Source organism: Xenopus laevis, chromosome 1S (genome assembly GCF_017654675.1).
Source record: "Xenopus laevis strain J_2021 chromosome 1S, Xenopus_laevis_v10.1, whole genome shotgun sequence".
NCBI classification, from domain to species: Eukaryota; Metazoa; Chordata; class Amphibia; order Anura; family Pipidae; genus Xenopus; species Xenopus laevis.
In genome coordinates, this window is record NC_054372.1 from 164,980,142 (window position 1) to 164,993,794 (window position 13,653).

General features: G+C 42.0%; 1 protein-coding gene across 16 annotated transcripts in view; it reads right to left on the reverse strand.

The window, feature by feature from the left end:
• Positions 1-4,112: 4,112 nt before the first annotated feature.
• LOC108707228 (calpastatin) overlaps positions 4,113-13,653 on the reverse strand; it is a 109,677-nt gene continuing 100,136 nt past the window's right edge. For 14 of the 16 annotated variants that reach the window (XM_041580459.1, XM_018244347.2, XM_018244349.2 and 11 more), the window contains 3 exons: positions 13,082-13,153; positions 7,140-7,194; positions 4,113-5,777 (listed from right to left, as the gene is read on the reverse strand). In XM_041580459.1, the coding sequence (XP_041436393.1) occupies positions 7,147-7,194; positions 13,082-13,153 (120 nt within the window). In that variant the 3' untranslated portion in view covers positions 4,113-5,777; positions 7,140-7,146. The remainder of the gene's footprint in view (positions 5,778-7,139; positions 7,195-13,081; positions 13,154-13,653) is intronic. The other 2 variants (XM_018244362.2, XM_018244348.2) reach the window with 1 other exon arrangement.

Consider the following 13,653-nt stretch of genomic DNA (forward strand, 5'->3'; position numbering starts at 1 on the left):
GAGTTTGTCAGGTAAAATGGGAGACCTAGAATTAATTGCATGCTCTAAAAATTATGATATAATTGGTATCACTGAGACCTGGTGGGATGAAACATGTGACTGGATTGTGAATTTAAATGGTTACACCCTTTTTAGGAGGGACAGAGGGATTAAAAGGGTGGAGGAGTGTGTTTGTATGTAAAGCCTGAATTAAAGCCATGCGCTAAAGAAATAACAATAGCTGGCACTGGTGAGGGTGTAGAATCACTCTGGGTAGAGATTTTGACTGGGCAAAAGGTAACAAAAAGAATTATCATTGGTGTATGCTATAAACCACCTCATATAAGTGTCGAGTATGAAGCCCAGCTACTCTTGCAGATACAAGCGGCTTCACAGCTGGGTCAAATTGTTGCTATGGGTGACTTCAATTATCCAGACATTGACTGGGGTAATGGGGTTGCTAAGACAGAAAAAGCTACTAGGTTTGTAAATATGCTGAATGACAACTTTTTATTCCAGCTCGTTCAAGAACCTACTAGGAATAACTCTCTTTTGGACCTTGTAATAACTAACCATACTGAACTCATCTCTAACATTTGTGTGGGTGAACATTTAGGGAATAGTGATCATAACATGGTCTCCTTTGAGATTCTGTTGCAGAAGCAATTCTATAAGGGAGTAACTAAAACACTAAATTTCAGACGTGCAAACTTTGACAGTATAAGGGCATCTCTGCAACATATTAAGTGGGAAATGCTTTTCACAGGGTTAAACACAGAACAAAAATGGGAAGTCTTTAAAATGCTGCTTAATAAATATACTTGTCAGTATATTCCACTTGTAAGCAAGGAACGTCGTTGCAAAGCAAAACCTTTTTGGTTCAATAGAAGCGTTGGTGTTGAGGTGGGTAAGAAAAGACGTGCTTTTAAGGCTTTCAATTTAGCTGGTACAGCCGAAACATTTATAAGGTACAAGGAGGCCAATAAATCATGCAAAGAAGCTATAAGGCAAGCTAAAATTGCTATAGAAAAGGATATTGCAGCAAGCAGTAAAAAAAATCCAAAATTATTTTTTAAATATGTCAATAGTAAAAAAATGAAGCAGGAAGGGGTGGGACCCATACTATCAGAGGGGGGTCAGCTGGTTGATGAAAACAAAATAAAAGCGCAGATTCTGAACTCGTAATTTTCATCTGTCTACACAAATGAAGAACCAGTAAGTGAAGGTTTCCTTCTTAACACTCCCAATTCTAGTAATACAACTAATGATGCATGGTTCACACATGAAGAAATTCAAAAGAAACTTGAACATGTTAAGATTAACAAAGGTCCTGGGCCAGATGGTATTCATCCCAGGGTAATTAGCGAGCTTAGCTCTGTGATTGCCAAACCTCTTTACTTAATTTTTCAGGTTCATTGAGATCTGGCATAGTGCCGAGAGACTGGCGAATTGCTAATGTGATGCCTCTATTCAAAAAAGGATCCCGCTCTCAGCCTCAAAACTATAGGCCAGTTAGTCTGACGTCAGTATTAGGAAAGCTTTTCGAAGGGTTAATAAAGGATAAGATACTGGACTTCATAGCAAATCATAATACTATGAGTTTGTGCCAGCATGGTTTTATGCGTAATAGATCTTGCCAGACTAACTTAATTTCCTTTTACTAGAATGTAAGTAGAGACCTCGATTCTGGGATGGCAGTGGATGTGATTTACTTATTTTGCTAAAGCATTTGATACAGTGCCACACAAAAGGTTACTGGTTAAATTAAGGAATGTTGGCCTGGAACATAGTATTTGTACCTGGATAGAGAACTGGCTAAAAGATAGACTACAAAGAGTGGTGGTAAATGGAACATTTTCTAATTGGACCAGTGTTGTTAGTGGAGTACCGCAGGGCTCTGTACTAGGTCCCTTGCTTTTCAACTTGTTTATTAATGACCTGGAGGTGGTCATTGAAAGTACTGTTTCTATTTTTGCAGATGATACTAAATTGTGCAGAACTATAGGTTCCATGCAGGATGCTGTTACTTTGCAAAGTGATCTGTCTAAACTGGAAAACTGGGCAGCAAACTGGAAAATGAGGTTCAATGTTGATAAATGCAGGTTATGCACTTTGGCAAAAATAATATAAATGCAAGTTATACACTAAATGGCAATGTGTTGGGAGTTTCCTTAAATGAAAAGGATCTAGGGGTCTTTGTAGATAACAAGTTGTCTAATTCTGGGCAGTGTCATTCTGTGGCTACTAAAGCAAATAAAGTTCTGTCTTGCATAAAAAAGGGCATTAACTCAAGGGATGAAAACATAATTATGCCTCTTTATAGGTCCCTGGTGAGGCCTCATCTGGAGTATGCAGTGCAGTTTTGGACTCCAGTCCTTAAGAGGGATATAAATGAGCTGGCGAGAGTGCAGAGACTAAGTGCAACTAAATTAGTTAAAGGGGCGGAAGACTTAAATTATGAGGATAGACTGTCAAGGTTGGGGTTGTTTTCTCTGGAAAAAAGGCGCTTGCGAGGGGACATGATTACACTTTACAAGTACATTAGAGGACATTATAGACAAATGGCAGGGGACCTTTTTACCCATAAAGTGGATCACCGCACCAGAGGCCACCCCTTTAGACTAGAAGAAAAGACCTTTCATTTGAAGCAACGTAGGGGGTTCTTCACAGTCAGGACAGTGAGGTTGTGGAATGCACTGCCGGGTGATGTTGTGATGCTGATTCAGTTAATGCCTATAAGAATGGCTTGGATGATTTCTTGGACAGACATAATATCAAAGGCTATTGTGATACTAAATTCTATAGTTAGTATAGGTATGGGTATATAGAATTTATGTGAAGGTAGGGAGGGGTGTGTGTATGGATGCTGGGTTTTCATTTGGAGGGGTTGAACTTGATGGACTTTGTCTTTTTTCAACCCAATTTAATTTAACTATGTGACAGTAGCCTATACCAGCAAAGACATGATTGGCTCCTAATGGCAACTGTACCTACAGTATGTACATAGCTCAGAGCATTTGTTTTATTTGTGTCTCAAAAAATACAGGGGTGGGAGAGTATATTATATTATGACCCACAATCCATATAGATTGGCTAAAAAAACATGGGTGGGGAGAAGGTTTTCCCCTCAATACAGAAGCCACAATAACCTGGCCAATGATGATGGTGATCAAGTGGTTAAAGGAGAATTCAACCCTAAACTTAAAAAAAAAAACTACCTCCCTACCCTACATAGACCCCCCTCCCTCCAGACTAAGTGTTACCCCGGGCAAATGCCCCTAACGTTTTACTTGCCCCTCGGTGCAGATTCAGGCAACAGAGTTCACAGGCGCCATCTTCTACTCTTTGGAAATCTTCGGAATGAGGCCGGCATGTCGGTGCATGTGCAGTTGGAGCGATTTTCTGTTTCGCAGCAACTGCGCATGCGCCGCAACTCACGAAAATTGCCGAAGCGTCGGTCTCATTCAGAAGTGGCTGAAGATGGCGCCTGTGAACTCCGATGCCTGAATCTGTACCAAAGGGTAAATAAAACATTAGGGGCATTTGCCCTGGGTAACACTTAGGCTGCGGTTTTTTTAAGTTTAGGGTTAAATTCTCCTTTAAAGGAAAACTATACCCCCCCAAACTAAATACTTAACAACAGATATAAACTTATCAAATTAAGTGACATATTAAAGAATCTTATCAAACTGGAATATATATTTAAGTAAATATTGCCATTTTACATCTCTTGCCTTGAGCCACCATTTCGTGATGGTCTGTGTGCTGCCTCAGAGATCACCTGACCAGAAATACTTCAACTCTAACTGTAACAGGAAGAAGTGTGGAAGCAAAAGACAGAACTCTGTCTGTTAATTGGCTCATGTGAATGGTAGAATCCCAGGTGGGGGGGGGGAGCGGACCCTTATTTTTTAAAATGGCAGTTTTCTATTTAGGATTACCCAATAGCACATAATGCTAAAACTGTATATTATTATGAAAATGGTTTATTTACATGCAGCAGGGTTTTCCACCTGAGACGCTTTATGCAATATATAGTCAGTTGGTACATGATCCGTGTTCTGCAGGAATGAGACCTGATGTGGAAGAGACATTTGCTTGTCCTTTTGCAGAGAAGACATGAGAGGAAGCCATTGACATTAACATGTTTATTTTCCATAGTGTTCCACAGTTGCAGTTTATAACAATAGAGCCCTTTGTATCACAGTTGTGTCAACTCATTCTTTCTTTGTATTGTTTTGTATCAGTAATGGGTGAGCAACATGCACCCCTTCATCTGCCTGTGAGCCTGCTGCTCTGATTTCAACCTTTAAGTGCTGTATAACCGACAGAGCTGACATTCAAGTACCAGCCCCACAATTCTGTGTGTCTGGGTTCAATATCCCCCCCCACCATAAAAACAGTTGCTGCTGGTCACAGCCAGCCCTCAAAGGGTTAAATGGTACTGATATTATAATCGGTGTAGGTAACAAGTCGATAGGTTTTCACCAGGTCTAGTAAAGTACAGTCACCAATCAGCATTTACTATTCATCTAAAAGCATCTAAATGTTTGACTGGTTGTTATAAGGAATGAGAGCTGGTCTGAAGGGACAGAGATACGGCTCTTTACTTCAGGAAGGTGTATCGGAGCCCACCAAGAACGGCTTTATTACATTATTCAGATTATTACAAGGCACTGTTCATGTAAACATTTCATTTAGAGCCAAAGTTCTGCAGCCACTCAAACTGTCACTCATACAGAGCAGAAATGCCCCCTCTCATTACCACTAGCCTGAGGGATGAGGAGGATTTCAGCAGCAACTGGAGGCTTGAAGGGCAGAGACACACGTGGAGATTTGGGGAGATTAGTCGCCCGGCGACAAATTTCCTCTTCTTCGGGGCGACTAATCTCCTTGAACTTCCTTCCCGCCGCTAGAACTGCGGGCGACTGCGGAAAACAAAGCATCATCCCACCGGCGATTTTCATTCTAGCCTGCGGGAAGGCAGTTCGGTGAAATTAGTCGCCCGAAGAGAAGATTTGTCGCAGGGTGACTAATCTCCCCGAATCTGACCGTGTGTCTCTGCCCTAAAGGGGAAGTTATCCTTAAAAGAAAAATTTAATATGGACAGTTTGTATTTACTCACTTTTTGCACTCTTTGACAGCCAAAAAATATAAAGTGATTTTCGAGTTGCTGGAGCACCAAGCAGAGAAACACAAAAAGGCTTGAATTTGTATTTTTGATCATACTAGTATGTCATCCCAACCACTGCCCGTGCTCAAGCCGACAGCAACAGAGCATTAACTATTGAACAGTTTCTAAAAACTGCGTTAATAAAAAGGTAACTTTGTTAAACTACTGAGAATTAATTTTAATGTCAATTTCCCCTTTTACCCCTGCCATGTAACTTTTATAACTTCTATATCTGCAAAACATTAATACAAGAGAAAGTGTTCCTATTTTACACCAAAGTAGAATACAATAATTAACACTGACACCAGAGAATATTGTAAGAATAACACAGTTCTTAGTTACCCTTGAAGCTGCAGTATTTATACCAGAGGAAGAGTGTGCAAAGGATGCAGCTTTATTCTGCCACAGACACGCCTCATTCATAGTGATTTACATCTTATCACAAATATAAAAGCGTTTCCCCTTTGAAGAAATAAAGAAAACCAAAAATAGAGTTTGATGCGTAAAAAGCACTTCCAAAAGTCTGTTATAGGGTGCAAATCCAGGTCAGAGCCAGCACCCGCCAAATCTACAGGCTGCGCCAGCTTTCTTCTTCTCAAGTGCAAAGAAAAAATTGTACATTGGCCTAGGAGAGAAAAGGAAAAGTTAAGTAAGGACTTGCTTAGGAGATGTAACAAGCTGCTCAACACCAATATACTCATTTCACTGACAAAGTACCACCCTAAAGGTAATTATCCCAGCTCACACTACAAGCCCTATCTCTCAGTCCTTTCTGCACTGCTACTATAGGAAACATCTCTCCTCACTATGGGGTATATTTATGAAAGAGTGAAGATACAGATCACCACAGTCCTCTAGAGTGAAATTCTGCCACTCTCCATTCATTTCTGTGGGATTATGAAAGGAGTATTTATCAAAGGATGAACTTTATTTTTCACCCATTGATAAATACTCTTAAAAAACCCATAGAAATGACTGGAGAGTGGAGGAATTTCAATCTAGAGTCGCGACCTCTAACTTCACTCTTGGATAAATATGCCCCTATATCTGCTACCCACAGTTACTTCCCAGAGACTATTATCCCACTGTTACTATAGGCTCCATCTCTCTCTATTATACCTGCTATTCCACAGTCCCTTCCCAGAGACTATTATCCCTGCTGCTACTATAGGCACCATCTCTCCCTACTACACCTGCTATCCCACAGTCCCTTCCCAAAGACGATTATCCCTGCTGCTACTACTATAGGCACCATCTCTCCCTACTATACCTGCTATCCCACAGCCACAGTCCCTTCCCAGAGACCATTATTACTCTGCTACTATAGGCACCATCTCTCCCTACTATACCTTCTATCCCACAGCCACAGTCCCTTCCCAGGGACTATTATCCCTCTGCTACTATAGGCACCATCTCTCATTACTATCCCACAGCCTCTTTCCAGAGACTATTATCCCCACTGTTACTATAGGCACCATCTCTCCCTACTATACCTGCTATCCCACCGTCACAGTCCCTTCCCAGAGACTATTATCCCACTGTTACTATAGGCACCATCTCTCCCTGCTATCCCACAGTCACACTCCCTTCCCAGAGACTATTATCCCACTGTTACTATAGGCACCATCTCTCCCTACTATACCTGCTATCCCACAGTCACACTCCCTTCCCAGAGACTATTATCCCACTGTTACTATAGGCTCCTTCTCTCCCTACTATACCTGCTATCCCACAGCCACAGTCTTTTCACAAAGACTATTATCCCACTGTTACTATAGGCATCATCTCTCCCAACTATACCACTATCCTACAGTCAAACTTCCTTCCCAGAAGCTATTATCCCCACTGCTATAGTAGAAACTATTGTGATTTAATATACTTGCTATTCTTCAATGAGGCTGATATGCCAATTGCTACAGGCATCATATTGTGCATATATTACCCTTCTTGCCTTTGCACAAAAAAAGCTTGGATTTTGTGTACTTACTATAGGTCTAGCTTTTACCAGCCTTTGGCACACTTGGTTTCGCTGAGCTTGCCTGCTTTACAAATAAAGGAAATAGAAATTAGAGTTTCTTTATCACCAGTCTGTATTAAAATTATATCAGAAATATCAGTATTTTAATAAATTCTCTCATTCGAGTCAGGTTTTATAACCAGGAGGTCATATTTATGGCAAAAGAAGTGATTCATTGTTGGGGAAACCTGAGGTGACAATGACCACCCACTATAAAGGCACCTGCAGAATTTTAAGGGCATTGACCATTAATGTGTTGTATGGCTTTTTCTGCCACCTAAATCATGAAGACACAATGTGTGACATCTACAGGTGTCTGAGACATTTGGTAAAATCAAACATATATTCAACCACCTTTATCACAATTAGACCACCAGAGGGCACTGTAGATTTCTCAGTCTGAGCAGTCATGCTCCTGCTAATATGAATAGTAAGAACCTGCATACGTGACACATACTAACTGCAGGTATTGGGCAGGGCAACCTACCATGATGGATTATGCCATCACATTATGCAACTGGAAATTATTCCTCAGTAATCCACTAATTGACTTGGTTAGTCAGACTCTTCAACAGACACATGGAGTAGCCATCTCCACAATGGTATCATATAGGAAATCTGAAGAGTCTTCGAAAGTATGAAAAAAATTCGTTTTTATTACCGCACTACATGTTTTGGACCCAACTGGTCCTTCCTCTGGTGCATCCATGCACCAGAGGAAGGACCAGTTGGGTCCGAAACATGTAGTGCGGTAATAAAAAGAGGAAATTGTTTATACATACCGTAATTTCTGTTTCCTGGTAACTTTCATGGCAGCATTCACCACATGGGTTAATCCCCCCTGCTGGCCAGCGGACAGGACCTCCCCCTGATAGTTCAAAAGTTCTGCTTCCTCCTCTCCCCTTTGTCTTCGTATAAAAGCTGCCCACAAATAGGGTGGGAAACTCCCTGGTGAATGCTGCCATGAAAGTGATCAGGAAACAGAAATTACGGTACGTATAAACAATTTCCTGTTTTCCCTAGTCACCATGGCCAGCATTCACCACATGGGAATTTCCAAAGCTCAAAACAAAGGGCGGGACACCATATGCTTTAACAGAACTTTTTTAATCAGTGGAATACACAACCGATTGCAAAACTTTTCTCCCAAACTTAGCCTCTTGGGAAGACAAAACATCTAATTTGTAATGCTTTACAAATGTATTTAATGACGACCATCTTGCCGATTTTCAGATGCTCTCTGGCGACTCCCTGGCTTGTGCCGCCCAGGAACTTGCCAACGCCCTGGTAGAATGGGCCTTTAACCCTTTGGGAATCTTTCTACCTGCCACATTGTAAGCCTTCGCAATAGCTGCCACAATCCAAGAACTAATCGTTCTCTTTGTTGGAGCCTGACCTTTTCTGTATCCATTAGGCACTATGAACATACGGTCTGACTTCCTCCAAGCTTCTGTTCTTTCCAAGTAAATCTTGATGGCTCTCACCAAATCCAGAGTATACCATATTTTTTCTTGTGCAGACCTGGGATTTGGGAAAAAAAAAAAGAGGGCAGAATAACCTCTAAATCCATATGGAATTTTGAGATGACCTTCGGTAGGAATCCAAATGCAGGTTTTAGTACCACTCTGTCCTCAAATATTACTGTATGTGGTTCGGATGCTGATATCTCTCCCACTCTACAGGCTGAAGTTATGGCCACCAAGAGCACTACCTTCAATGTCAGATTCCAGATGGATGACTTTTCCAATGGCTCAAATGGAGCCTCGGTTAAGGTTTTAAGCACAAAAGGAAGATCCCACGGTGGCAAACAATCTCTCTTTATTGGTTTAACCCTTATCATTGCATTAAAGAATCTTTTTACTAAAGGTTCTTCTGCCCATGTTTTTCCGGTTAGGGCTGAAATTGCTGACACCTGTCCTCTCTGTGTGCCGAAATGAAAATTTTTCTCATATCCTGAGAACAAAAATTCAACCACCATTGTGGGTGATGGAGATAAAGGAACACCTTTTTTATCCTTGACAAACTCCACAAACTTTTCCCACACCTTGTAATACTGAGCAGAAGTACTAGCTTTTCAAGATTTCATCAAAAAATCAATGACTTCCTCTTTCAGAGAGAGGCATCTCAATCTCTCCCTCTCAACCGCCAGGCCATCAAGGACAGATGATTGCTCTCTTGCATCTGAATTGACCCCTGTGATAACCAGCCTGGAAAACTCTGGATCCGTATTGGTTCCTCTATGGCTAATTTTCGGAGAAGAGGAAACCAAGGCCTTCTGGGCCAGAAGGGAATAATCACGATGGCTTCCGCTCTGTCTTTCTTTATTTTCTTTAATACTCTCCATATTAAGGGAAATGGAGGAAAAACATAAATGAAGTTTTTCTGACCAATTCTGTCTCAAACCATCTATTGCCCATGCCTCCTTGCAGGGGAACCTCAAGAAAAACTGGAGACATTTTCTGTTCTGGAGAGATGCCATTGCATCTATTTCTGGTAGACTCCATCTTTCTACAATCTCTTCGTGTAGACTCCATTCTCCCGGGTCTACCATTTCCCGGCTGAGGAAGTCTGCTTTTCCATTTTCTCTTCCTGGAAGGTGAATAGCAGTTAACCCCTCCAACCAATTTTCTGCCCACTGAAACAGAGGCTTTACTTCTTCCATCAGAGATACACTTCTGGTGCCTCCTTGCTTTACCAAATAGGCAACTGCTGTCGTATTGTCGGTCATGACTTTTACCTGTTTGTCTTTTAACAGGTGAGTAAAAGAAAAAAGGGACTGCTTTATGGCTCTCAACTCCAAAATATTTGAAGACACATTTTTTCCTCTCCAAGTGCCTTGTACAAATATTTCGCCTATGTGGGCTCCCCAACCCACACTCGATGCATCGGTGGTCACTACCACCCACTCTGGTTCTTCCAGAGGCACCCCTCTTGCCAGATGATCTCGACTGCACCACCAATCTAGAGTTCTTTTTACCTCTTGTGGTATTTTTACCTCTTCCTGTAAATGTAAGTGAGGCTGTTTGACCTTTCTTAGAAGGAAACTTTGTAAGGGCCTTAGATGCCATCTTGCCCACCTCACTATTTGAATAGTCGCTGACATGGATCCCAATACCCTTAGGCATTGTCGTACGGATACTGTTCTCAGTCTCTTGAAATCTTTGATCATCCTGATTATCTTTTCTTGCCTCTCCACCGGCAGACAGACCAGATTCTGATCTGTTTGAAAGAAGGCCCCCAAATACTGCAGGGCTTGGGTAGGAACCAGATTGCTCTTTTCTTGGTTTATTACCCACCCATGGGCTAGTAAAAAATCTCTTACTCGAGCAGTATGAACTTTAGCTTCTGACCTTGAATTTGTTACCACCAAGATATCGTCCAGATAGTGGTATACTGCTAGCCCCTCTTTCCTTAACTCCGCTATGAGTGTTACCAACACCTTTGTGAACACTCTTGGGGACTGAGAAAGAACAAATGGTAGGCATCTGGACTGCACATGATGATCGTCCACCGAAAACCTCAGGTATTTTCGGTCTATTTGAGAGATTGGAATATGGAAATAAGCATCTTTTAAATATATGCTTGTTAACCAATCTCCCACGGAGATTGCTTGCATGATGGATGTTAGCGATTACATTTTGAATTTTCTTGTTTGCAGAAATTTGTTCAGATTCCTCATGTCTAACACCTGTCTCCATGCGCCTGATGCTTTCTTTACTAGAAAAAGCCTTGAATAAAAACCTTTGTATTCTTCTTGAGGATTAACAGTTTTTATTGCTCTTGACTCAAACAATTGATTTAGATATTCTTGGACAATCTTCACCTTTGACTCTTCTCCTTTGAAAAAGGGATTGTACAAAAAAAATCTTTTCTGGGTACTGACTTGAATTCTAGAGCAAATCCTGACTCTACAATCTTCTGTACCCATGCGTCTTGAATAGTTATGGCCCAGACATGAGCGAAATTGTTTAATCTGCCTCCCACCATGTTCTGGGCCTTGCCACCTTCATTGCTGACTGGAGGTGGATGGGGCAGAAGAAAAAACTCCAGGTCTCTTTGTTGCTCCTCTAGAACCTGGACGACCTGACCTCCAGGAAGACTGCCTGAAGAACTCTCTTCCAGGCTTGTACTGTCTTGAAGCTCTAAATGATCTTTCTTTACCCTTGCTGTAGCCCGGATCATAACGAGCCTTCTTAGGCTGATTTTCCTGAGGCAAAAACATACTCTTGCCCCCTGATACTTTCTTTATGATCGCATCCAGCTTCTCACCAAAATAGCATCTCTCCTTCGAATGGTAACTGGCATAAGTTAGCTTTTGAAGCTGTATCTGCTGCCCAAGATTTTAGCCATAGCGCTCTCCTGGCTGCCACTGACAAAGCCATAGATCGAGCGGAAAAATGAACTAGATCAACTGATGCTTCTGAAGCAAACTCGGTTGCCATCTTGCCATCTGACAGCATCTCCAATAACTTTGGTCTCTTTACATTAGATGATATTGCTTCACCCAATTCGGATAGCCATACTTTTAATGCTCTAGACACTGACGTCAAGGCCACTGCCGGCTTACAGGCTGCTCCTGCTGCTCCAAAAGCTTTTCTCAAGTTGAATTCCATTTTCTTTTCCATTGGTTCTCTAAAAACCGCTGCATCATCCACTGGAAGAGTAGTCTTTTTAGCCAACCTTACTTCAGCTGCATCCACATATTCTGCTTACCCAGCTGCATAAATCATATATTATCCATGTCGCAGGCAAGAACGCTCCGTTTGGCGCCAATCCCCTGCTTCTGGCAGTCATACAGCGCTCTTTCCCCATTTGCGCTACTTTGCCCAAATCCAAAATGGCCGACCGGCAACTTCCGCCCATGACGTCACTTCCGGTTGCCTCAGTTACCGCACCTTGCTGCAGAATGGAGACGGAACCGATGCACGTCTTCTGGTGCCTCTCCCCGAGCTCTTGGCCTACCTGACCCACACCCGGGAGGAAATTAGCCATGCCCAGGAGCTCCATAAGCGGCGTTTGGCGCCCACGACTTCACGACCTGCCGCTCTTTCCAGCAAAAAGAAACCCCCCTGACCTGCAAGCGGGAGGGGAGTTCCCCATATGTAAGTGACCCAACGCTAACCCCTAATTGGGGAGCTTCTTTCAGGCCCTTACTGTGTTTTCCTTCGTTCTAGGTTAGGAATAAATTCTTTTAATTTTTTCTTCTCCTCTCCCTGGCCCGGACAGGACAAAAAAGACAAAGGGGAGAGGAGGAAGCAGAATTTTTGAATTATCAGGGGGAGGTCCTGTCCGCTGGCCAGCAGGGGGGGGATTAACCCATGTGGTGAATGCTGGCCATGGTGACTAGGGAAAACTACATTTTTTCATACTTTCGAAGACTCTCCAGATTTCCTTTATGCTACTGTTTTAATATCTACCAGGCCAGTTGTTGTTTTAGGGAGCTGCTATCTAGTTACCTTCCCATTGTTCTGTTTTTGGGCTGCTGGGGGGGGGGGTGATATCACAACTTGCAGTAAAGAGTGACTGGAGATTATCAGAGCACAAGTCACATGACTGGGGACAGCTGGGAAATTGACAATATGTCTAGCCCCATGTCAGATTTAAAAATTAAATATAAAAAAATCTGTTTGCTCTTTTGAAAAATGGATTTCAGTGCAGAATTCTGCTGGAGCAGCACTATAAACTGATGTGTTTTGAAAAAAAAAAAAAAAATTCCCATGACAGTATCCCTTTAAACTGCCCAGCAAGAGTTGTTAAAGATAAACAGTTGCAAGTTAACCAAGACCATTATGCTTAAACAGCCACAGATATAAACCAGATACCTGTTTAATCAAGTGCTAAACAGGACCAAAGAAATTGAACACAAGATGATACCAACCCTGTGTATTTATGTATATTTATTATTTACTCACCTTTGCAGCATCAGGTTGCTTTCCTGAAGTCTGTGACACTGGAGCACTAGCAGATGGTTTCTCGTTCTTGTCCTACACAGACATTACAATACAGAGCTGGAGTTACACATAGCAGTGTGCAGAGATTCCTTGAATATCAAAACACACTGCACAACTCACAATCAACTTTTATTCAAAGCATCTTCAGCGACAGGAGTAAAAGAGGTAAACATTTCATGTTTTTATATAGGACCTGATGGGAATGACATTCCCAGATTTCAAAGCTTTCTGGACATAAGTTCCAAGGGTCCAAGTCCCTTTTAATTCATGCCATGAAATCTGCTTAGTGGCAAGTTTTTGCAACAACAAGCCTGTGCCAGTGACGGCATTAAAGGAGAATTCAAACCCTCCCCCCTACCCTGGGTAGACCCCCCACCCCGGGCAAATGCCCCTAATTTTTAACTTACCTCTCCGTGCAGATTCTGGCTTTGGAGTTCACGGCAGCCATCTTCTTTCTTCTGTCTTTTTAGGAAGTTTCAGCAAGTGCACAGTTGGAGTAAATTTCCAGTCCCGAAACACTGCGAAATTTTTCT